At 40.8% G+C, this 26704-nt stretch overlaps 1 protein-coding gene across 1 annotated transcript in view; it reads right to left on the reverse strand.

Annotated features, from left to right (window-relative positions):
• Positions 1-23358, reverse strand: part of met (MET proto-oncogene, receptor tyrosine kinase) — a 72505-nt gene extending 49147 nt beyond the window's left edge. The window contains exons 1-2 of the mRNA XM_063479102.1: positions 23129-23358; positions 20441-21641 (exon numbers count right to left, since the gene is read on the reverse strand). Of these exons, the coding sequence (XP_063335172.1) occupies positions 20441-21640 (1200 nt within the window). The 5' untranslated portion in view covers position 21641; positions 23129-23358. The remainder of the gene's footprint in view (positions 1-20440; positions 21642-23128) is intronic.
• Positions 23359-26704: the final 3346 nt, after the last annotated feature.

Genomic DNA, 26704 nt, shown 5'->3' on the forward strand with positions numbered 1-26704 from the left:
TTCATGGGAAACAGCGAGGAGATATTCATGCTGTTTTTCATTCCATGTGCTGCTTTTTCTCCCTCCAACTGGGAAACCCCACTTTTTCTCGCTTTCTCCACCCTCCTCCTGTATTTCTGTGTCCTCATGAGTTTAGAACCAAAATCTCTTACTCTCTTAGTTTGCAAATGCTGCTGGGTTGTTCACATTGTTGTGTCTGGAGCCTCTGGAGCATACAGTGAAAGCACGGACTGAAGCCAGAGTTGGATTCAGGGTCTTTTCTCTTTCAATAACCACCCCCCTCCTCTTACTGCCCAGCGCTGCTCTCACTGTTCGGACTCTTGTGTTTAGTCATGGCCTTCTGTCCTAGCCTCGGGTTTCATTAATTATTAATGACCCAAAGAGTGGCGGGCCTCTTGTGGCTCTTAAGGTCCTTGACCTGGCTGCTTGACCAGACCTCTGCTTTCTGTTGTCTTCTCAACTTCAGTGGTTGACAACCTTTTCTTTGTAGTCACAAAAAATGGGCAGGCCGTACATGTAGAATGATTGCTGAAACTTGTAGACAGTCTCAGTGCCTCGGTGTGTACAGTCCTAACATCTTGATGCATTCTCAATCATCCAGGAAAGTAAATCTCCAAAAAGTTGATTCTGTTCATCTGGACGTTGCGTCCAGATGAACAGAATCAACTTTTTGGAGAGATACAGTCCTAACAGTTAACGTTTACCACTTAATGCCACACAGAAATGTTCATGACTTTGGTAGTGACCATTTATTGTGCACAAAAGGGCAAAAATTTAATTGGCTGCCTCCAAAACTGCTAATCACTTACAGGCTCATTATCCTTTTCTGGTTCTACCTAAAGTAAGCTTGGGTCGTTATTTGTGGTTTGTGTGAAATATGCTGCATCATTTGTTTAGTGTCAAGCTTTGAAACTCGGGAGAACAATGGTGAAGTAATAAATCTGAAGGTTTTTTGTTCAATTTCAGTGATGTTACTTAAACAGAGATAAACAGGACCTCACGGAGAGGAAGGCAAGGAAAGCAGAAAAACCTGGCTGACTTACAAGCATGCTGCAACAAACCTTGGTTAAATTAAATATCCCCAAGGCCAGTGGTTGCAATTAGAGAGACAATGGCTAAGTCAAAACCAGCAAAAATGTGGAGGAAATTTAAAGCTGGCAGAAAGATTGGCTGTTTTTTTTGTTAAGTCCACAGCTGGTAGGTGATGAAGCCAGCTGATATGGATGGAATTGCGAGGCTTTAAAGAGGAAAATTTTTTCAGAAATGACAGTTTGCGACTGAAATTGATTTAGACTTGGATAAGTACATGGACACGTAGGACAGTAGACACATAGGACACTGTAAGGGCTGAGGCAAGAGAAACACCTCCTCTTCTTCAAACAAGATACAAACCTGTTTTTTAACTGTTGATGTGTATGTGTAAGAACACCTTCACAAAGTCTACTCTTCTCATACATTTGATCACAACTCCAAGCAGAACATCAATCACACTGAGCACATATGAATCGGCCAAAACTCTACCGACTTTCCTAAAACTACAGCAGATGGAGATGTCACGATCACTACAGAGATTACACCATGCAGCTCAAAAAACAGGCCCCCGGCTGATTATTTTCAGAGCAAACAAACAGGACTTTAGGTGTTTGTTGAAGTGGAATAGGACGTTGGGTGATAGAGCAGAAAGGGTCTAGGAGGCATTCCTCTACTAAATTATTTTGAAAGATCAAAGCAATGAAATTGGACAGTCGAAAAGACTGTTTTGACAAGCTTCGTTTGAAGCACCGCTGCTGTTATCGTTGGCTGTTTCTTGGCACAGAGACAGAGAGTTTGCCACAGAGTCAAACAGGTTCTGCAAGAGGGTGACGTTTTCCTTAAAGTCTGACTTAAATTAAATATTTTTATTCAGTAACTGCCAGTTAGAAGAAGTGCAATTTCAACAACTGACAGTCAAAAAAAAACAAAGAAAAAAAGTGAAAGAACCTCAGCGGAACTCTGCAAAGAGCACCTTATTATTTCCACAATCAAACCTCAGTATTAATAAAAGTGTTATTAATCAATGACCTTAGTAATACTAAGTTCAAAGCAACATTTTCACCTTTTTCTTACATTCATCTTTTAGAAGATTTATGGTGATGGCAAGATGTTCTACATCTTTCAAGCCATTTTGTGAACATGTCTTCCAGTCGTGTAACAGGCACCACGGGGCACATACATGAGATACTGTACACCTTTTGCTCCGTACTTAACCAGCAGTTATTGTCCCCAAAACAACGGCCCTGCGATAGGGTTTCGGTGTTGTGGAGCTCCCAAAAGCCTGGGGCACTGCTCAGGAGAGTCAAGAGAGGGGTGAAAGGTGATCCACATAGGCTTCAATGTCACTTTCATATTCTCGCTGTTGCTCCTGGGTCCAGTGTGAAGAGATACACTAATACCTGAATTATAAAGCATGGACTGGGTTACAGCCAGCAGAGGCTTTCGGTATGACAGTCTGTTCAGTGCCAATCCAGGGGAAAATGATTAAAAAAAAGGTTAAAGGCACTTTTGCTAATATAAAAAAAAATGTACCGCTTCTTGTGGGGGTATAACACTGTGTTAGCAAACTTGCCCTCATGAAATTCAGGAGGTCTGTGTCACTGCTGGCCTCTCAGCTGGCACTCTCCCTCAAATAACCTTTGACCTCTTGATCGCGTGTGCGATTGCACACTCCAGACAGCAGGGAGGTTTGGCTGTCGTTGGGGTGTGTGAGAATGCAGTTTTTAGAGAAAGAGAAAGCAAAGACATGCAATGTGCGCGCATATGGGCCCAGAATGTCTGTGTACACGTGTGTGTATGTTTGCAGCAGGGTATTGTTGCACTTATGTTGGGACACACATTACTGTACCCCACCTGGAGTCAGTATGCACGATACTCTGCAACCTGATCTCAACAGCTGTAACAACCATGATATGTATGTGTGTGTGTGTATAAAATGCACAGGTGGCTGGTACCAATATACAGTCATGTGTTTATTTGTTTTTCTGAAAGTGTGTGTTGTAGAGAAAAACATCTGCACACATAAACAGGTCCAACAGAAGACAGGGAAAATAATATGTGATGATTGTAGTGAAATGTGACCACGTCTTCTAAAAATGTGAGGCATATGTGTATTTGTCAACAACCAAATACTTAAACCGCACAAGTATGGCATATTTGAGTTTTATTAATCTGAACAACCACTGCATATTTGTAGAGCTTGTGGTTATGTAGTACTCAGAATTCTTGGGCTTCCCCATGTGCTTTGAATCAGTGTTAAAAAAACTTTGTTATTGTTTAATTATATATGGATAACCAAATAAAACAAACAGCAATACATTTTTCAATCAACTTCAAAATCAATTACACTGAGTTAGAAAGATGTCAATAAGCACTTATTCTAAACTTAACTACCTTGCAGTTGTACAGTTGTGCCCTCCATGCTATCAAAGTTTAATTTTAGTTTAACAGCTGTTGCTAATTGTTATATTATTGTAGAATTTCAATGGATAGTGAGATTAATTTGAATCTCAACTCAATGCTTTTCTAATTATTAACTTGTCTAAACACTTTGAAGAAGAATAACTTTGCCTCAGCAAACTTCCCAAACCATTTTAGTCACTTTTTTCACTTGAAACAATTACTAAAGTGGTTAATGATACTGTAATTCCTTCTCTGTGTATGGAGTATCTCTGCCCCCTGTTCTTCCTATATTTCTTTATATATTACTATACTAGTAATACTTTAATACTTCACTGTGTCTCTCAGCACAGTCTCAAGAGCATGGAGGAGATTCCAGGAGACAGATAGTTACTGTAGTGGAGCTGGACAGGGCCATAGAAGGTCCTTAACCCATCAGTAGGATTGATGCTTTGTGCAAGGAGGAATAGGATGAGCACTGCCAGAGCCCAACAAAATGACCTCCCGCTGGCCACTGGTGTGACTGAAGATACTTCATGAGGGTGGTCTGAGGGCCCGACATCCTCTAGTGGGCTCTGTGCTCACTGCCCGGCACTGTGGAGCCCAAGTGGCATTTGCAACAGAATTGGCAGGTCAACTACTCTTGCCCTGTGCTTCACTAATGAAAGCAGGCTAGCCCTGAGCACATGTGATAGATGTTAAAGCGTCTTTATGGCGCCTTTAAAATCGTTCACCATGACTGGTGATGGGTCAGTGATAGTCTGGGTCGTCTTCAGCTGAGGACCCAGGCTATCACTGGGGCTTTTTCATGTAGAGGCACACAGACCTCTACAGGCTGGGATACAGCCATTAGGTATTGGGATGAAATCCTTGGACCCATTGTAAGACCCTACATTGGAGCAGTGGGTCCTGGGTGCCTCCAGGTGTACAACAGTGATTGATGTGTGCAAGTATGCAGGCAGTTCCTGGAGGATGAAGGAAGTGACACCACTGATTGGCCCCCGAGCTCCCCTGACCTAAATTCAACAGAACACCTCTGGGACATTAAGTTTTGGTCCATCCAACACCACCAGGTTGCACTTCAGACCATCCTGGAGCTCAGTGATGCCATGGTCCAGATGTGAGAGGTAATCCTAAGGACAACATCTAGTGTCTCATTAGGAGCATCCCCTGATGTTGTCAGGCATGCATACGAGCACTTGGGGGTCCATAAAAACTACTGAGTACCATTTGAGTAGCTGGAATAAAATCACTTTCATAGATACACTTTCAGTGTATCTATGAATTCAGCCCTCTGTAGGTTGATCATTTTCATTTAATACAATGTCAAATAATTTTTGTTCCTAACACATTCCAAAATCCATATCATACAGACATCAAGCTTGTTTTTTCCCCCTATTAAGAACCTATTAAGTGTTGCTTTAATTTTTTTAGCAGTATATCTGACAACTATTCAATTTCTACAGATACAAAGATGTCACTTAATTGTATGTAGCTGTAAAAGCAGATCACCACTGTCAGGATATTAAACACGTGGCTCGCATTCCTGCTGTAAAAAGTACATTTGCAATAATTACTTGGCAACAGAAAAATTGCCAAATGGACCCATATGACCAGCTCTGATTAACTGAGTGAGTGAAGATTCACACATGACTCATGTCTGGTGTCACTTCAAAATTGAACTAAGTCAGCAGGCTGTGCACTGCTGGAGAACTCATTTAACCAAAAAAATTTAAGTTGCCCGAGAGTTAGCTGACAACTCCACACAGAGGAAAACGACAGTGTTTGCAATGAGGTAATGTATTGTTTTTACACTATTCTAACTCACTATATATATATTACAAAATTACAATTCATGAACGCATTTCAGAGGCCATGCCACGCTTAGTTCATGACAATTTCTGATCCTTTGATGTGAAAGTCACTTGAAAGATGACTTGATTGTTGTCTTTATTTATCTAATATGCCAAACAAATCATCCCCTGTCCTCACTAAACTAAAAATTCTCACACAACACAGGCAGGAGGATATCATTTTCTCTGCTCAGCCAAGATAATGAAAACAAATCTTATTGTTTCACGGAAATGCTGAAAGTGTTTGTAAGCTACTCTTCCTCTCCTATTCTCCATTAGCTGTCCCTGAGCTAAATGTTGCTCCTCATCCCCCTTTAATTCTTCTGTCCACTAACTGCCTTCCTCTCTTTTTTCTGTTTCCTTTAGTTCCCTCCACACACACAGATTCAGTCCATTCTAAATAATCTGCCGGTGCGTGTGTGTATGGTTGTGTGTGTTTTCTCCAACAAAGGAACAATGCAGCTCCCAGTCTCTCAGCTCTAGTAAATCACCTTAACTGTTTGAAACCTGGCCGGATGAATAATTATCCTGTCTCCTCTCCCTCCAGTGAAAGACTAAAATATAATCTCAGAAAACACGGCGAGGGATGATTTTTCACCTCTGTGAGACACAGCAACTTCTTCTCCAGCATGAATCAACATATTTCTTTCCTCTTCTTCTTGGGGATTTGCACAATTCAAAATAAGGAGCAGGATGATGGACTGCTGAGTTTGAAGACTGGGAGCCAAAAGATACTTTTTCTTCTCACTGAGAATGTCTTTGATTCCACCTCTCCCGAAAGGCAATGGCACATTCTTCAGATGAGCTTTCCAGAGTTGACCTTCAAATATACATTTTGGTCAGACTGACACAGTAGCTTAAATTACAGTAAAAACAGGGAGATTAAAAGGGAATCAGAAGGATTGACTTCTTAATACATTCTTGAATTCACACATACAGAAGGAAGAGGTTTTGCAATTGCTGTACGAGACCAATTTCTGTAGTATTTCAGTAACAGATGGGTCGTTTTTCCCCATACATGACTGATATTAAGTATTGTTCCATACAGCTCTTGTCCTAGGTGTTTCATAAAAGCTTTGGACATTGGAGATACTTAACACCATATAAACTTAGGCTTTTCATGCTTGGTTTGCATTTTGTGCATGGAACATCATGTCAAACACTAACTAGACTAATCCTTTACCCTTTGACATTTATTTGTTAAGTACTACTACAGTTTTATTGGTAGCTTATTATTCACTGCCAAAACTCCCATTCATTCAAATAGTCCACCCCTGATGTTCAGAGGCTCTGGTCCCATTAGTGAGGTCTGCCCCACAGTTAGTAAAGCAATGCTTTAACTAGAATCCCTGCCCACATGTCACTTTGTACTTGACAGTTGGTCGCTAGGGGACATTTCAGGCTCCAGTTGCACAGGTAATCCTCTTCCATTTACACCTCCGTGTCATATGCTAGTCAGCAGGAATCACTAACCTCAAAGTTTAGATTCATTAAATGTGATTATCCCCCACTAGCCAACAGTTACGCCCCCTGTAACTGCTACAGTATCTCAGTGATTTTCACTGACGTTGCCTGGTCTTTGATAGCCACAGCATGATAGTCTTCCTTTGTGAATGTCCCTAGCACCCTAGCACACTATACTAGTGTCCCATCTTTGCTGTGAGGAGATTTCATAAGTAAAGTTCCCTTGAGGAGAATAGTTACAAAATAGACACAAATGTCACATTTTTCACAGATAATGTAACTTTTTTTCAGATGGTGTAACCACTACAATCAAAACTGAGACACATATCTCAAAACCAAGAGAAATAAACTGAAACCATCTGAAAGTCTGGGTGCCTTTGCAGAAAATATGTATTTGTTAACCTTTGTCTAAGATGAATGTTGTACACACTATGGCACTGATCATTTTATATATCCCCCAAAGAAAATAGGGCAAGAAGTATAATGTGGGTGCATATAGATGTGAACAACTCCAAACACCCTGTCCTAATACTATCTGATGGCGCTGTAAGTCAATGAGGAATGACAAAGGTTAATTTTAGGGTGTAAATGAGCACCACATTGCTTTTTGCTTTTTCAGCCTTGATATTAGTCACTCAAGACATTATTTTAGAGCATTAACGTCTTTCTGAGATCACATCGATCTCGAAGCTGACAGCCGAGTGGAACGATCGGTCGTATTTACTGAAGCAGCTGCCATTTCTACATGTGCTCTTAATTACAGGCATAAATACGCATGAAGGAGAGGCTGATTTATTGTCGAGATTTTTTCAGGGAGATTCAAGGAGCGCTAATCATCTACTTACATTATTTTATTAGCATTAGCGTTACCCTTTCCCACTGATTACTTCAGTCAGAGAGGCAGGCTTAAAAACAGCTTCACTGAAAATGTCAAAATATCAAGCACTTTATGCTGAGAAGGCCAACATCGGCTTTGAAGCGGGGATATGCACACAAGATTTAAAGTGACAAGTTATTCAGCCAAATATCTTTTTTTTCTGAAATTCCTCCTCCCAGCAGTCTGGAATAATCAAATCCATCCACCGGTGCAGACACTTGGCAAAATCTTCACAGTGAAGACTTCACTGTGAACAGAAATTTCCAAAAACGGCTCCTGCGCCCTTCTTGCTACCATTTAAAGCTCAGAACATTCTTAAGTACAAGTGGCTCCCTCTGCTTCTCATCTTTTTTCAGATTTCAGAGGTGAACTTCCATCTTAAAGGCAGCAGGACTTACACACATATGTGGAAAGGAAACGGCAGCTGGAGAGCTGCAGCCCAACAGCAGCCGTTGAGGAGAAGCCTGATAACCGAGTCACAAGCGTTGAGGAGCAGCCTGATAACCTTAGGTTGTAAACAACACCAGCCTGCGCTCCTGCAGCAAGACAGCTTATCAGCTGAGGGTCAACATAAGGTCTGTACACGCAGGCCTCCTCAACTCAGTGTGGTCTTGAATGAGCTAAGATCACTTGCACTATAGTGCTGGCAGACACACTGCACTTCTACACACAGAGATCTCAGATCAGCCTCAGCTGAAGAGGACCAAACAAATGCAACTAAATCTGAAATGGCTTTTATTGCTCAGCTGCATGGCCTTTCATATTTGCATCTTTTCTTCAAGTGAAAGAAAAGCAAATATAGAACTCCAGCTGCTTTCGTGATAAAAAGACTAAATATAATCAAGAAATCCCATGAAAACACACAAAACCTCGTCAAAAAAAAACTTCTGAAAACAGGCGCTTTACTTTATGGATGCAGATCTTTGTGAAGTCACCATAAACTATTTCATAGCTTGTCGTGACAGCTTGCAGGTGGCAGCCATTTGTGCAGTTGAGACACAAGACTGCATGACAAAGCAAACAAAAGAAATATTAGCATTGCCTCTGTCCTCAGAGAGCAGCCCTTGAACACAACAATGCAGCATTGTGCTACTTTTCTCACTTGTAAAAGTCCTGGAAGTTGGCATCAAACTTTGCAGAGTTGCTCAACCCCCCCTTTTCACCGCCTTGCACAAATAAAGATCTTCAGGGATCAGGTTTGGAAAGCCAGAAATTGTTAATGCTAGAACAGAGGATCCGAGTAAGACTGTGCCACGATGACGACTTGGTTCCATGTTTAACTTTGAAAATTAAGATAGCTGGAAGGTGTATGATGCAGCTTAGCAAACACGATGCTTGTCTGACTCGCATGCAAACTACTAATCAGATTGTTCCCTAAGCAATAAAACCATTTATTAAGTCAAATTTGCAGGCATAATGAAGAATAATTCTATATTCACAAACTAAATATAGCAAATTGTTGTTTTGGGAAATAACTTTTCTTTCTTTTTTTTAAGAGTCCTTAAACTAAAATGATCAAAACAATCTTGGAAGGCTCCAGCTGTGTACAGAGCATGGCTTTTAACCGTAAAACACAGTATTCATTTCCAAGAAAAGCTACTCAGCCCTCAGGTGTGAGCTTACCCACTTCCCACTAAATGATTCAAACCATGATCCCTGATGAGGAAGGTGAGATCAAAGCCTGCAAAGACAATATCTGCGGTGTCCCAGGGATTGGCAAGATACCTTTTCTGTTTGTGGTGCATTGTTCAGGGGCACAGCAGGGGGATAAAAGCCATACAAGTGTGCAGACAGTGAGATGGAGGGGAGGGTTTGTTCTCCGACCTCCTCCATTACTTGAGTACACATTCTGGCATAATCCCTTGCTTGCATTGTGTGCGGATTACTGGTTGAATGGAATGGAGAAGGATCAGTCCTAATGTGTGGTGAGACCTTCCTGTTGAATGACATGGTGTCACTTCTGTTAATGTTTTATTTGTAATTTGGAAATGTTTAAAATACAGTTCCCCTGTGTTTCATTTGGGCTGAGTGAAAAATCTGAAAAACAAGTCACAAAACCAATATCTGCAAAGCTTTATAGCCACAATTTATATCCAGTGACAATATGCGTCTTTTTTTTTTTTTTTTTTTTTTTTTTGCAGGACTGAAGTCCAGACAGGGCCAAAGGAGATGACTCCACGGGTCGCGATTTCACTTTGGTTTGACTCTTTTGAGCTATCATGCATTTAGAGGAAGAAAAGTCTCAGTTTTTCCCCAATGGGTCTTTATGGTATCAAAGAGCTCATCAACCAGACTCCAATTAGAAAGAAAGAAAAAAAAAATCTACACACTACACACTGCCTTTTTCCAATATCTTCAGAAATAAGGAGATGAGGTAAAATGTTATTTTTGTCCTTCCAGTTTAATGTGGCTGCAGGCCTGCCACGATCATTTGCTGCTCCAGTGAACTTTGCGATTATGAGCTTTTCAAAGAGGGAGACAGACCTTATGACAAAGCCTGAAGGACCCAGAGTCAAGGAAGTAAGAGTGATCTGGGGTCGAGGTGAGGCCACTGCTCAGGACAGGCTTTTGGTCCTTTATTTCGAGCACGAGGGAAGCGGGGGGGTACTCCTGACAGACACATACCTTATTTCATTTCAGAGCAGGATATCACTATGTGGTGACATAGACGAGTAGTAGGCATGCAGCTGATTAGGAAATAGCTTGGAGGCCTTGACTCACAAACTCCAGGGAGCAAAACGCCTCCATATTTGACATTAAACAAGTGTATCATAAATGGCTTCTGGCACTGCTGGCAAGTGTCTCCATGCTGGTAAAGGAAGCATTTAAGAAATCAGATCGGAGATGAAAGACTCAGTGGCATGGCATTTGAGGAAAGTATCTAATTTGCATCACTGTGTCAAAACAGAAATATGACATGAGTGTGACAGTGATCACCAATGATTGGTTGGAAAAACAAAGAATTTTGTTCAGAATTATATCAGTGAACCACAGAAAAAGATGTTTTCAAAAATAACCAATAAAAAAAACAACAAAAAAAAAACTGGTTTCGCAGTTGGGTTTATTTAAACATCAACGTCTAAAAATGGTCATCAAATTGTTTTAAAAAGCGCACAAAAGAAAGAAAAACACTCCACAGATTCTTTCTCGTCATTGAAAACAGTGGCTCACATGCAAACTGGTCATTGCAAATTCATGCTGTGCCTCCAAACAAAATTAGAAATGTTTAAAGTCTTAAATTAAAGTGCCGACTCTAAAATTTCTAAAGATACCATATATGTCCGCCTGAATGTTAAAATGATGCATAAGGCATGTAGAATATTTCCATTTGATAGCATGTTTAAAGAAAACGTATAAATGTGTGTGTTCCTAATATAGAAAGTGGGACTTAAAAAGAAAAAACTTGTAAACTTCCAAGTGTAATCATCTTTGAGATTAAAGGAAGAGTTAGAGTTCACACTGCTGTTCAAGAAGAAATAACATGAATTTAACAACTCTAAAATAAAATAGAGAAAAAAAATAAGTTAAGGGGTTAAATTGCTTGTTTCATCCCCGTGGTAGAACAGTTGTAGTTAGCAATAAAAATCCTAACAGCTGTGGCCTAATTTTACCACAGTTTGGCTGATGTTTGGCTGGTGGTAATTTCCCACCTTGCTTATTGAAAGACAGCTTGCAGGCATCAACCGTTTGCATGTTTACTACACCCGTCTTTATCTAGGGAACAAAGATAAGGTGTGCATACAAAAGACTATGCAAAAACAATTTACGCACTCTTCCATCAAAACAAGAAACTGAACTCCTGGTTTAATAATTAATTTGGATTCAAACTAAACATTAACACTGACTGAATGTGAAATCATGTGGAAAATTGCCTGGAAATGCCTGCAGACGTGAACAGGCTCACAATGACCCAACACTGCAGAGGCAAACGGGCAGCGTTGAAGAAGAAAAAAAAAAAAAAAAGGCAAACTTTTGCACAACAGTTTTATCTTCTACAAGCAAAAAAACTGAAAGAAAATAAAAAAAGATTCTGTAAGGTGATCGTTAGTCACGTATTGGTCAAAATTAATGATTCACAGTAGCAGCACAACTTGTCATGAATCATGACAAGTTGTGCTGTCATGATTGTTGTGCATGACAAGGTGAGGTTAATTTGAGGGTAAAACTTTGGAAACCAAGACATCGGATACATGTTTTTTCCTGAGTGGGTGCTGACCAAGCCTCTCCTTTTGAAGAGGGGACCTGTCCCAACATGGCTGTCAGGTGATGCAATGCCCTTCTGAGAATGGAGGAATACAGAACTGCCAGCTCTTACCGCCTCACAGCAAGTCAGAATGTATTGCTTTAGGGCATGAAGAATTTCCCAAGATGTTATGGTACACAAAAAGTACTTTACATGGGTTGAACATTATTATGGATTCACCCTTATAACCAAACGAACATCTTGACTATCAGCAAATTGCTTGATTATTTTCTCCATTTTTCTTTTTGCACATAGATCAGAGTTTCACACAGACTTTGAAATCAAGAAAATATATGATTTTCTCATTTTTGAGCAGCTGGAATCAGTCAAAGCATAGTTGATGATTTAGTTTCTGTCCCTACAATTATCACTGAATCATATATGTGCATATCCTATTTTCTGTTCATTTTTATGCTGCTGTGTTCAGTTGATCTGTTAACAAACCTAACATATTTGTCCAGCTCTGCTTTTTATTTACCTGGTGCACAAAAGCTCTGTGTTAACATATGTAAAGAGATAGATGCAACTTACTGGAACACAGCTCTGATCTTATCCTTCCCACAATCACTCATGCAATGTCTTCTTTATCAAAACACTGGCCTAAGAGCAGTAAAAAGAGAGCGACAGGACAGGACAAGAACTTGCTATTTTCATTCTTTTGTTGATTCTTGTACACAGACGGAGACGCGCCCGCTTGCTGTGAGCAGTGCCGGGTTCTGCACCCAACTGAGCAATGGCACGAACAGGCCCGGACATGTGAACACAATCTGAGTGGTAACGCAGAATGTGTAAAGGATGGAGGAGCATGTGCCACAAACCAAAAGTAACATAAACATACAAACTTATCAGATACCACAAAAATGTAAGATCATTTCCTTTTATCATATCATCCATCAATTCTTTTTATTCAGAATCACTGGGTGTGAGTATCCAAGCCTGTTGTTCTGTCAAAGGGGAACAATTCACACCTAAGTCCACACTTACGCCAATTTAGAATTGCCAGTTAGCTTACTGTGCATGTCTTTGGATTGTGGGAGGAAAATGGAGCGCTGTGAGAAAACCCATGCACATTTGTCTGTACTCTGTAATTCTGTTACCGCCACTTCTCTCTACTCTGTATATGCGGGCACCTGTTACATGTCTGTCTATCCTGGAAGTGAAATGGAAAATTCTTTAAGAGCTAAATCCACCATAGCTTGTGAAGAAAACAGTCACCGATAATGCATTTTCTGGCTGCCAATAGTGGTAAATGTTTATGTATTGTTCAAGTGTCATGGTGTATTAGGTCAACCCTATGGCCAAATGTTTAGGGTACATACCACTGGGGTAAAATCTCATCACAGCCAGATGGAGTCGATCCAGCCAACAGGCCTTTACTGCATGTCACTCCCCTACGTGCTCTCCCCACATTTCCTGTTCATCACCACTGTCCTCTGTGAATAAAAGTAAAAATTCCTCCCAACACACATGCAAAAAAAAACTAAGTGACTTCATTAAATGATGACTATAATGTCCTTTGCTTTAATAAAGCCTGCTGTTTTGCACATCTGTTTCATGCATATGTTTAAATGAACAAATACCAGCTTAGTGATGCCATAAGCAGGTTTGGGCATGTGGGGCTGAAAATCATGACATTCACTGCAGAACCCAGTGAATCAGCAGCACCACTGAGAGATTTGCAGCAATAAGTCCATCTATTGTCTGACAGCTGTGGATCTAATCACCTGAAACTCTCATTAGGTCAGTGGAAAAGTACAAAAAAAAAAAATCTATGAAACATCTGGGACACGTAAAGTGAAGATTGATTTCTCAGTAATTGCTGTCACATTAGATACATTACATTTCTTATGTGTGTCTTGGTATTTTCTTGACATCATGCCTTTTACAGTTTCATACACATTTGTTCCCCCCCCCATACTTTAACCTCTCTATAACCTCTCTCTGTTTTTACAAGCTGTGAATAAATAAAGGTTACCCACTTACTTTGTTGGGGACACAATTCAGCTACATCCAGTTTGTTTTGTAGTTTTCAGGCACATTTTTTCAAAAAAGACAAGTCTAATGAAATTACCTGTGTAGGTCATGTGAATTATTAGTGTTATTTTATAGTTACACTTTTATAGTTATACTATGTTAACCTTTATTTGTAAAATAAAGTAACAACCTCATAAGTGTAGGTACAAAAAGTAGAAGCAATAGAGTTTTTAATTATTAAAAACTGAGGAACAAAAGGAACAAAAACACTTTCCAGCAGTGTTTGTATTCCATATTTTAATGAGGTAGCTGTTACAATATGTACTCAGTGTTGTATACAAAAATTTTATGTGCAAATATAATGAAATCATATCTCATCTAGCAACTAAATACCTGTACATATCCCTGAAACCACATAAAATGACGTTTACTATTTTATAATCAGACATAACAAAATATCACTCGGTGAGTATCTGTAGCAGCTTGTTTGGCTGGGTTTTTTTTTTTCAAGCCACCATTTAAAACCTGTTCATTTAAACAAGAAGCTTAATTAAAATGACCGTCGGTCAAAACTGTCTCCCTCCTGGAATTATATTACTCGCACTATAATCAATCAGGCCCAAAATTCAATTTAAAAGCAATCAGCCTTTGGTGGGTTTTCTCAGATCAATGGTAATCTGATGATAATTTTGACCCCGAATGTGGCTGTTCTTTATTTCTAGTCTCAAGTGTTTCTGCTCCCTCAGTAGACTTAAGGAAAGGCTCAAAAATCCCTGCCACGGCCCTGCACACTACATTACCCCAGAAAATGGCTTCACATGTCTTTTTCAAAAGCAATACTGTCAGGACACAGCACATTCTGGGGGCCGGATCAATAGTTTAAAGAGTGCTTTTGATATTCGTGAATTTCTCTCAGAGGTGGAGGGCAAGTGAAATATAAAATCTGACTAATCAAATTCAATCTTCGCTGAGCTGAGATTACATTTTAGCATATGTGTTTAGAAGATAATTAGTTAAAAGAATGAGACTGGATGATTAAGCACTCAAAAACCTGTTTGGATTTAGCATGCACACAAATTCTAATCGTATTTATTTCAAATTTGAAGAAATTAATGGATTCATTAGCAGTTACCTGTTGATTATTAGGAGTTTTTAATTGCTCTATACATCCTGAATAGATCTAATTTATTATAAACTAATATTAAAGTAAATAGAAGTTGCTCCTGGCTGCTCAGTTGTTTCATGATTAACATTACCTATTATTTTTTCAGTTTTATGGCTTTCATGCAACTGAGAGGAGCGTGCAGACAGAAATAAGCCTGCAGAAATAATTAAAAAGCAGATTTTTTCTGTCACAAAGACAGCTGAAAAGAGGGCCACTCATCATTACAACATTTATCATATCTTGCTGCCTGAAATGGAGTTAAGAGGCAGGTCTGAGCTGACAACCAGCACTTAAAAACTTCAAACATGCTCTTACACTGAGCTTTCAACCTCATCCAGATCCCTATTGGGAGTCTTCCATCAGAAACACACAGTTTGGTGGAGCAACTGACAAAAATAACCTCTTGTGTGCCTAAGTATGAATCCTCCAAATGTCTGCAGCTCATGAATTTATGGCTGTGCTTAACTCTCACAAACCTCCTGATAACAGAGTCTACCTGCCATATGCCACTGAATATAGGTCATAAATCTATTAAGTGGAGCCATGACTCTACGCCATACTTAAAGCACGAGCATCAGGTGGACAGTTGTTCGATAGCCTTTTGTTGTTACAGCTTGTTTCTTAAGCTGGCAGCCGAGGACATGAGGACTGTCAGCAATAAAAGAGAAATTGAAAGGTAAAAGCTCTTTTGGCAGCAGCAATTTGGCACTTGAACTGCTGCATTTGTGCAACTCTAGTTTCAAACTTTGAGATACTTTGAAACCCCAGATTTTAATTTTTTTTTTGCAGACGAATGAAACAAAGTCAACAGTGGCTGCGTGTCTGTGTCAGGATACTAAATAAGGAGCAGTGAGCAAAAACAGTTGCAAAAGAAAGAACGAGGCGCAGTTTTTAAAATCAACTTTTAAATCAAAGTGTGTGCACTGCAGTGAATGACAAAGAGACAACAGAAGGAGTCCTCTGATAATTACACAGCACGGAGATGCTCCTGTACCTCCAGCAAAAACTGATGTCACCCTGTAATCAACTGAGTCAAGAGGAAAGAATGTCTAATAATGGAATAGTGCACTCTCACTCAGTGATCAAAACAGCAGTTTTTATGGAGCCTGTCCCTGTCAAGGAGAGGAAACAGACAATTGCTGTTTGTGGTTTCAGGAGAGAAAAGGGTATGCTCGGTGTTTGCCATCTGATAAATGCGTCTCCTTTTCAAGAAGTTTGGAGCCGAAGTAGATTGAGGTGGGAGCTGTTTGATTTGCAACAGGAAGATTTTTGTTTTGATCCCGCGCACAGTAGCTCAACAAACTTTGTGAGCTTACAGCAGATAAATGGTTCAGGATCCAAATGTATTCACTGTTAAGCAGCGGGAAAAAATCACATCTGTTCAGCAGTGATGCACAGAGCAACAAGGTCTGGTCTGTGGTTTGTTTTGAGTTCTCCATTTATAACTCTCCCCTCCCGCCCCGCTCTGTCCCAATGGGAGTCCTGTTTTTACAATGACACAAACTTTAAAAGCGCATCTTCTAATTTTTAAACACCAATGCACTTTTGCAAATTCGTGCTCATCATGATGAAACAGTTTCGCCGTGGATGCATTTTGCACTTTCCCACAGGTGCCGGTAACAGGTGGGGGTCAGGGCAAGCAGGGCAGAGACACTGCCAGTGTGGCTGGCTGCCACAGCGGGTTTAGAGGATCATCTTCCACCCAGCTGCTGATGCCCTGTTATCCCCCAGCCATTCATCACAGCTCACTGAGAGTCAGATATGCACTGCCCTCAAATCCCCCCCCCCCCCCCCCCCCACCATCCCTTGCTCCCAGCATTCCTCACTTTCCCCTGTGGATCTCTGCTGCTGATAGCTCTCAGGACTGCACTGATGTACACAAACACCCACCCACCACGTATGTGCATGTATTCGTAAAGCTGCTTTCAATCTCCTTTCAACCACGTGTCACTCTTCATGTCTGTCTGTAAGCTCCCATCAAAAAAAAAAAGAAAAGAAAAAAAAAAGAAAAGAAAAAAAAATCACCACATTCAGAACTAAAAGATCAGACCACAGATTGGCAAGATACAGCGTTGCAGATTTTGATCACTTGTAGTACACTGGAGGAATGTTTTATGGACTACATTTCTGTTCATTTTGCATCTGCTGATGCAGTGGAACATGAACGAATAAAAGTGTCCAAACAGTGAACATTTAATGAACATTTAGTCGAGGTAATGTGTCCAGAAAAGAAGGAATCCATCAGAAAAAAAGACCTGCAGAAGAAAACTGATACACAGCAAGAAAAGTTTGTATTTGTGTCAGCAGGTTGAATTTGCATGCATTAGGACATGACAGAAATCGTACTCACACCTTTTAGAGCAATAAATATATAATACTACACACACTTTGTGACAATTACTAATGATCTGATCATCTGCCTCATCAGTGAGCTCCTCATCCCATAGATAGAGACCAAACTCTGCAGTCTTAGAATTCAACTAGTGATGGCATTCTTGTTCTTCTCTGCAGCCTTGCTGCACGATGTGTAGCAGCACATGGCACAGTTCTCCATCAGTTGTACGTTTTGGTTCAAATGGCAGTCCAGTGGATCTTTAGACCAAAAGGACAACTGTTGGCACCTGCAGTTTACAAACCTAGAGCTGGAGATACTCTGACCACAGAACAAAAGACTCTCTAAATGACTAGGGATGCACTGATCCGGATCAGTTATCCTTCTTTGATGAGCTGAATCGGATATTGGTGATAACAAGCTACGGCCGATACATTCAGTTGTCTCCTGTTTCCTTCTCATGGAAGCAGGAGATGGAAGGCTAGCCACTTAGCACTGACTGAATCTTTTTAAATGAGAGCAAGGTGATTGTTCAAAACTAAATCGCAATTCTTAAAGTCTGTGTGAGGGAAATGGAATGGAATAAGCATGTAGACTATTCAAAACACAGTTCTGCAAACATGTCATTTCTAAAGGTTCATTAAATAGGATTATTAAGCCATAAGCATGCAAGCAATGGCAAAAGCTGAATGTAAACAAATCTTTGCTCATGAGGATTACACTATATTGCAGACTTGCTGTTTACTGGAATGGGTTATGCATTTCAAGCTAATTTAAACTGTCTGTTTATTGATTTTTATTTTGTACAAGAAGGACACTTAGAAAGATAGAGAAATCCACTAAAGTGTCTAAAACACAGCAGCCTAGTATGCAAAAGTCACTCACTGGAGTACACAGTCTATAACAAAAAGGATAAATTGTGCAAACCTCATCAATCAGAAATGCTTTTTAACCCCAGATATGGTGCATGGTTGTGGTTTGCAGTCAAGCGGCAATAAACGTTGCTACTATGAAGGCTAATCCAACGATTTTAAAGCCAATTCGTGACACAAAAACAGCCTCTGTAGTAACACACACGCCCAGTGTTTTGACAGCAGTTTTCCTCTGGAGTGTGTTGGCTGTTTCCACTCGACTCTCTCATTACTCCTGTGTGTGCTTGCCCTTTGACAACCTATTCACTGCATAATATATCGAGGTAATCCAGTGCCTGACTGGTAATATACAGTACTGACTGATGCCGAGGTTAAGTAAAGATGAAGTCACGAAGGGGCAAGCTCTAGTACACATATTGACAGGCCCTTTGTCAGGGTGGTCAGCAGTTAACTTCATGTCATTATTGATCAGATGATTCAGCCGATTGATTGGGCCATTGCTGATAGATCAGAGGACAGAGGCGAAGCAGAAAAGATGACCAGCTTCCACAATTTTGCAACAGCAATGGAGGAGGGGGGACTTCTCTAGAATATTAGCTACAGCTGACTTTCAGATTTAATTCAGAGATCCTTCCACATCAGATTAAAGGTAAAGAAATTTTAAGAAACCGAAAAAATCCATTAGCCACAACATTAAAAACACTAAGTAGTTAAGTAACTACTGCTACTCATCTTGATACAATGCAGTCTTATGATGGAACCTGGGCTCTCATTATGGGAATGTTATTCTGACTTGTGCCACCCACCTGAAAATTGCTGCAGAGCAAAGCATCTCCTAACTTGACAACTGCACTCTCTGACAGTAGCAGCCTCTCTGAGCAGGAAATGTGCTTAACCACCAAAACCTTCTCAGTATTGACTTGAAGAACAGAGCAAAGAGCCCAGGGCCCACAACATCAGGCAGATGTTTTTAAATGTTGATCCAATCAACATACAATGAAAATGTAATTTTATTTAATACTTCGGTCCTTTTCAATGACTGAAACTATAAACTCTCTCACGGAAAGATCCACACTGATCTTTTGCTTTTCAACATTTTCTGTTTCTTTCTTATTTTTGCTTATTTTAGAAAATGATATTTCGTTAGCATATGATAAGCATATCATGAGTTGGACAGATTGGGCAAGTCAAGAACGTTTGGTGATTTTGGCATAAAAAAAATCTACATGGCTGTCTTTCGCTCCCAATGTGGAATGAGTCTTTTGAGATGACAACAAGCTGTACAGTGTTTATCTAATATGTACGTTAACAACTTCAAATTAAAGCTGAAGGTCAGGACTTTTTGGCTCGCTGTCATTCTATAATTTCATGTTCAGTGTGCTGGATTACTGAGCCACAACAATGCGAGAACTGCCCCTGACCAACAGACTGCACTGTACACCCCTAAAAACAGGTGCCAGAGGTCAAAGTTATGTTTCAATGTCTTGCTCAAGGGCACTTAGACGAGCACAAAGTAGATACAACGCCTGTGTGAACCTGAGACCACCCAGTAACTTACAGTCTCTACGTCCAACAAACTAAATGGGATTTAGTCTAACAGGTAAAGTCTATAATTCCAAAAGATTAAAATCAGACATCTTTGTAAAACTTCACTGGAACACTTCTAAAACTTCCTTCAGGAAAACTCACTCTAGTCATAAAAAGTGCCATAAAAATACATGTGAATGCAGCAATAGTCATTGCAGACTTGTACTGGAACATAACTGCAAGAACTATTATATCTTAGAAAGACCAAATATTTGAAACAATACATGGACATTGCTTTGTTTTGTTTGTTTTTTTTAAAATGGAGAAACGCTATGAAGTTATAAAAAGCAAGACAAACATTATTTCCAAATATTTTTTTCCTATTTAAATGGGATTGTTCTTTTTTTCCCTCTAAGTCTACAACAGGGGTGGGGAACTCCAGACCTCAAGGGCTGGTGTCCTGCAGGTTTTAGATTTCACCCTGGGTCAACACACCTGAATCAAATGATTAGTTCATTACAAGGCCACTTGAGAACTTCATGACATGTTGAGGAGGTAATTTCGCCCTTTAAATCAGCTGTGTCGGATCAAGGACGCATCTAAAACCTGCAGGACACTGGCCTTGAGACCTGGCGTTCCCCCACCTCTGGTCTACAATGACTTTTACTGAACTGTAAGCCCCTCCCACTCCCAGCTCTTACCACATTGTAGCAGGAATTCTTGTCTAAACCAGTGAAGTGGTATGGCTCTATGGTGTTGCACCTTTCCATGTAGGTCTTGAACATGCTGTTGATTTGGTTCAGGGCAATCACGCAAACCGCTGAATTAGGTGTTGGGTCTTTAGAGTTTGGCTTTCCTTCGGCAAAGGCAGCAAACAGCACATCATCGTCCTCTTCCAACTTCATGAGCTTCTGGAATTCTGGGTCAATTCCTGCTTTAGTGACATAGGCTGCCTGCAAGATATTAAACACTTTCACACCTGTCCCAGAACGCCGCCGTCGCTTATTGGTGCTGATGCATTGAAGGGGCATTTCCACGTAGCGACGAATCACAGAGTCTGTGGAGCACATGCGGACTATGCGGGAGTGGTAGGCCTGAGAGTCCTTGCTCACCTGCTGCACGGTCAGGAAGTAGGTGAAGGGTCCACTCTGGAAGGAGTAAATGTAACGCAGGTAGTAATTTCCACGTAGAGATGGAATTAGGTCCATGTATGATCTGTTTGAGAAGAAAGTAAAACCATTTTGGCTTGTCTTCATTTTCCGCAGAGAAAGGGTATGGGGATGTTTTGCACTGCTTGAGATGTTTCTTCTGCCGGGAATTTCTGAGTTCCCAACAAAAAATTGGATGACATTGCTCTCCACATTCAGCACTTGGGAGCCCAAAGGGCTGACTACAACATCTGAGTCATCGGGTTGCCCGGTTTCTAGTTTCTTCTTGTCAGCAAAGCAGTAGACTTCTTCATCTACACTTTTTGCACTCACGCCATCATCCAGGACGTGACGGCGGCAAACACCGTTATCTGCTGAGCCACAGCTGTACAACCCCTTGTCGTAAATGTTCTCCGCTACTAAGGCAATGTTGTGGTTGTCTACTCTTCCACTGCTGCTTGCTCCGTTCAGCTTCTGGCCACAGGTCTCGTTGGCACGCAGCGGACCTGTGTGGTACTCTGACAGCTTTCTCAAGTTTGGGGCCAGGGCGTATATTCTGTTTACAGCACCAACATAGATGACTCCATCCAGTATCACCATGTTCTGGATTGGGAATTCTGCAGTAAACGATGGGAGCTCATAGGTGACAGAGAGGTTGAGTTTGGTATCCTCTGATGATTTATCACACTGGCCCTGCACACTGGAGCGAACGGCCCACAGCAACATGATGGCATGAAGCAAACAGAGATTCATCCTGTTCCAGAAATAAGACACGGAAATGAATTATTAAAACATCGCTGCTATAACAACAAGCACTAAAGCATTCATCACATGCCTCTCTGAGTAGGTGGCCTTAATTGTGTAGAGTGTGAACTTTTGGGAAAAAGCTCCAGTTTGTGCTGATTTGGAAGATTCAAATCCCTTATTTAGACTCACAAATAGAACTCTGTCAGGCAGCAAAGTCAGGGTTTACTCACATCACCACAAGCAATTAATATAGTCATACTCAAGTCACTGGAGGCTTTTTGGTGACACAGAACTTTGATATCAGTCTTCTTATCATGGACACTTGAACATCTGCCTTCACTGGCCACTGGATGAACAAGCAACAAGACTTGGGCGAGCACTTCTGTGGTGCTCTGCTCTGCTCCCATGTGACCACAGCACAAAGCAAAGCAGTGAATCACCCCGAGAGGAGGCCATTCTACACGCTGAAGCAGGCACTGGCCTAAGTTTAGACAGCAAGTACCCAAGGGAGCAAAGATAAACTCAATTAAAACAAAAGAGGTGGGAGGGAGAAGGCAAGGGGCACCTTCCAGCAAAATGATAAATAACCCCACCAACTAAATGGTAATCCACTGGGAGGTTTTTTGGGGGGTGGGGGGCAACAGCACCACCAGAGAGAATTGGCAAAATGCGCATTTTCATGCTCCCTGTCTGGATGTGGCTTCATACACACAGACCCAGGCTGTAAACTAAAATAAGCCAATAACATGCTGCACAGTTAGTTTGGGTTTTATATTCATGCCCACAGCTATGCGTAAGTTCATTCAGAACCCCCCCAGTGAGCGCTATCTGCCTGATTTATATCGATGTCTAAATGGTACGAGCTCATTTGCTATTGTAGAGCAAGTCTGGGGGAGAAAACTCAGCTTTCAGATGCAACATATGTTTCACGGAGAAGATTTTCACACAGACAGCACTAACAGGTGCTTGAAGGCAGAAAACATAGGAAGCGGTACTCATACATGTCAAAAACGGAATAACACAGCAGGATGACGATAGTGTGCCAAAGAAAATAAGCATTAAACAATGTAGGATTCTATTATAAAACATTCTCATCCCAGGACAGGGTCAAGAGAAGAAAAGACTTGCTTTTTATCTGTTATGAGTAATTGGGGGCACATTAGTGTGCACCTGCACCAAACACAAAAAGATCACAACCTCTAAGCATGACTGTTTCTTTCTCTCTTTTTTTTTTTTCAAAAGACAAAAGGCGAGGTGGAAAACAGTGAAAATGTTTTCAGTTTGAAAGGAAAGTGAGTCATGGCTAGAGGCTCAGAAAACACAAATGGGAAGTTGGTGAAATGGTGTGAGGAGCCAGAAAAAACATTTCCAAACAGGCTGCGATATACAGAGGAGGAGGAGAGGGTCAGGGTCCACGAATATACAGTATATCCCCCCCAAAAAAAAGAAAGAAAAAAAAAGCCTGGAAACTAGCGGAGTTGGAAACAAACTTACCTGCTTTTCTGTTAGTGAGCAACAGTGCGGTACGTCTTGCTGATTCAAATCATATTCCGCTGGACAATCTCTCAAGACTGAGACTTTCTCAATAAATCCAGAGTGACCCGGGATTCTTCTTCTCGCTGAAACAAATAAACCCCCTGCAAAGTTTTTTTTTCTTCCAATTTAGTTTTAAACTCTTCGGTTTTAGGCAAGCCCGTGGACCTGCTGTTGCTGTAACGCGTGGGACTAAACTCTGGCTGCATCCAGCAGAGAGACCCGCTCACATCTCAGTTCCTCTCGTGGTGCGCAATGCCCCGCCTCTTTTCCTCCACTGGAGCTCCGAGCGGCTCTTCAGGTGCTGCAGAAGCTAATCGGTCTATGACTATAAGGCAATGCAGACAGCCATGTAAGAAGGAGCTGTTAAACTAAGCATTAACGACGTGTTCGAGCTGTGAATATTAGTATATTAGTTCAAGCACTAATAATATGTTATAATTATGCATTATTGTCTTGTGACTTCGTACAACCTACATTTGTTTAATGCCAGCTATTTTGCACTAAAGCAATTCTTTACTAGCCGACATATATATATATTTTAAATCTATGTTTCCTTTTTACTTCTTAGGACTAAAAAACGATATCAAACCAATTTAAAACTGCACACTTAGATTTTCTGATGCTGCATTGCTTGCCAGTAAAACAAAGACAACGTGAACAAAACTCTTTCTAGAAGAAGAGTTCTTTTTTCAACTTCCACCTGACTCTCCTCCAGAACCCCTCTGAGTCAGAGTGCCGGTCGTCGTGTTAAAACTAAACCATGAATAATGAGCTAAGTTAAAATAAAGGCTAAACCTACTGTGTGTGTGTGTGTGTGTGTGTGTGTCAGCAATGAATCACAGTGGGCAGCTCAAAAAATTCCTTTGTCCCACTTCCTGAAAGGAGGGCATTCGGACTGGAGACTGGAAAGCCTGAAAACAGAGAGTGTGTATGCAGAATTAATAGTTTGGAATCTGCTGTGGATCTGCACAGGTGGTGGCTTTTTGCACTCACTGCACAGTGAGGCTTTAATGAAACTAATAGATGGGGTAGAATGTATTGCAGTGGTGGAATTTGTGACATTTTCAATGTTAAACTGGATTTACAGCTCTTTCAATGATGTCAGTTATGAAAAGTAACGTGACAGAGTAATAGTTTTCTCCCTCCTCCTACTTTTCTCAGTTTTCAACAGTAAGCCTTCCTCCTTGATTTCCCAGAGGACAACATGGTTATCTCTGACAACACACTAGAGAGCAATTAACCTGTCAATGTGCATCATTCATTGACTATTTCTTGTCATTGGAGGAAAAACTCATAAAGCAACAAAATCCTAAATAACATATACATGACACAGTTCTAAAAAGAGTTCAAAGTTAAAACTGAGAACACCGATTATACAAGTAGAGCATAACAAATGGACAGCGCAACTTTTGATGCTTTGTGTACAAAATCGAAGCTTTAGGTTGACAGTTTCTGTTTTTATTTTGTAGTGAGCTATTTCATGCACTAACATAATGAAGCTAGAAATCTTAGCAAAATTTATGTGTAATTAGGATCAAGTTTCAGTTCAGCTCAGCTGTTTTAGTACCTTCTGTTGTGCATGAGAAGATAGAAAGGTTTTAGTCTCACATGCAAGACTGTTTCTCATACACTCCTTGGCTTGCTGTAGCCAATGTTTGATGGAGCAACTGTGTTTTGCCATACCTCGGGGCATTTCTGATGCGCTTGGCAAGGGGTGTGTCCGACACAGGGTTTGTGCATTTGTGTGAGTGTATACCCCTGGGGTGTGTCTGTGTGGCTCCTGTGGTGGTGAACTCTGTTTTGGCTCATGTTCTTGTCGTGCTGGGTAGCAGTAGAAGACGATGATGGAAAAGCTTGGTCTGGTGGTGAACCATGGTCACACACAGAGTTTGGAAACCTCAGTGTATGACGTGCACTGCAGGAATGATCTGCATCTGCACCCACAGCACCTGCAACACAACAACTAAGTTCTATTTTCTGTTCATGTGGTCCAGGCTGCACTATGGCTGAGATCAAAACGTGAAAGTGAAGAGAAAAACTGACCCTTTTGCTGGTTTAAAGGAGTGTGGAGAAAAAACTGTTTCTGTCTTCATGTCTTGACAGGTCTCCAGTGCACAAAGCTGTACTTATTGCGAAATGTCAGTGGTACACCTCTGTAAGTGTGGAAGAATTAGAGGCAATTCCACAGCCATGGTTACAAACTCTGATGGAAAACCTTGAAAAAACTATTTTGGTGTTAGACCAGCAAATCTGAGCCTTCTTAAACAAGAGCTGCAATGTTTGGACGTCAACATACCATATGGGAGAAAAAATTCTGCATTGCTAGAAACTGCTAAAGTCGAGTAAAAAAAGAACATAGTTTTTTGTTTGCCAATTTTGATTGCACTAAAACATTTAAAATCTATTTCATCTATTTCAATCTATTTCAGTCAGTGTATCTGACTTATTATGACGCCATCTGCTGGTACTTGAAGCAAACAGGCGTCTTTTCTTAAAGCATGAAGTGACCGCACTGCCAGAATAATTTACAAGCTACTGAATGGAAACTAAAGGGAATAATCTCATAGACAAAAGCGAGAGACTACCAGGGAGGTGGATCATTCTTCTTCACCCAAATATAGTTCAGTGGAGGTTATTTATCACCTGCACAGTCAATAAAAACCCTGGTTCAGCGCTGATCAGGACAGTAAACTCTGATTGATGCTGTTGACCCATCAAAGGTTCCGGCTGTTTCATTCTCCAGATGGAATGTTTACCTCTCGGAGTTCTTTATCTCATGGAGAAGAGCTATGATTAAGTGTGTGCCGCTTTGATCACTCAGTTGATCAGCGGGATCACTCATAAAAGAACGCAACAGAGCAGTTCATTACAGGTTAAATGAACTCAGGGGATAATTCTTAGTTCAGGATGTTGATGTCTGAAAAAACAGTGGAATTTGTCTTGCTTCTGTTCTTAAAAATTTCCCATCTTGTCACCCTATAGGGCTGGGCCATATCATACCCTTCACGGTAATACCGGTATAATGTTGGGCAACGATAAGAAAATGAAATATCGTGATAGAATATGGGTAAAACGCGCATGCGCAGTGCCTTTGTTTTCATACGTACATGGTGGAAAAAGCATGGCGGCGATGGAGAATGAGAAGGGCGAAAGTACATCATTTTTGGTAGAGCATGCTAGTGGGCCGTTGTTATTACCGTGTTTTTTGAAAAATATGGCACACTTAAAATCTGAAAATCGACAGTGCCCCTTATAATCCCGTGTGCCTTATGTATGAATTCTGGTTGTGTTTACTGACCTCGAAACAATTTCATGTGGTACACGGCGCTCGAAAATCTGTCAAATGTTTTAGTACGACTTTGCTAAGCTACGAACCCGCACAGCTTGATGGATTGTCGGAGCATTACGGCTATCGTAGGCAGGAGCCTCGCGGAGTGATACATACTGTGCTTCAACATATTACCGTATTGTGTGTGTATAACCTCTTTTTAAGTTTTGTGGATATTATACATGGTTATGCTGAGGATCTGTCGG

This window comes from Pelmatolapia mariae, linkage group LG7, assembly GCF_036321145.2.
Source record: "Pelmatolapia mariae isolate MD_Pm_ZW linkage group LG7, Pm_UMD_F_2, whole genome shotgun sequence".
NCBI classification, from domain to species: domain Eukaryota; kingdom Metazoa; phylum Chordata; class Actinopteri; order Cichliformes; family Cichlidae; genus Pelmatolapia; species Pelmatolapia mariae.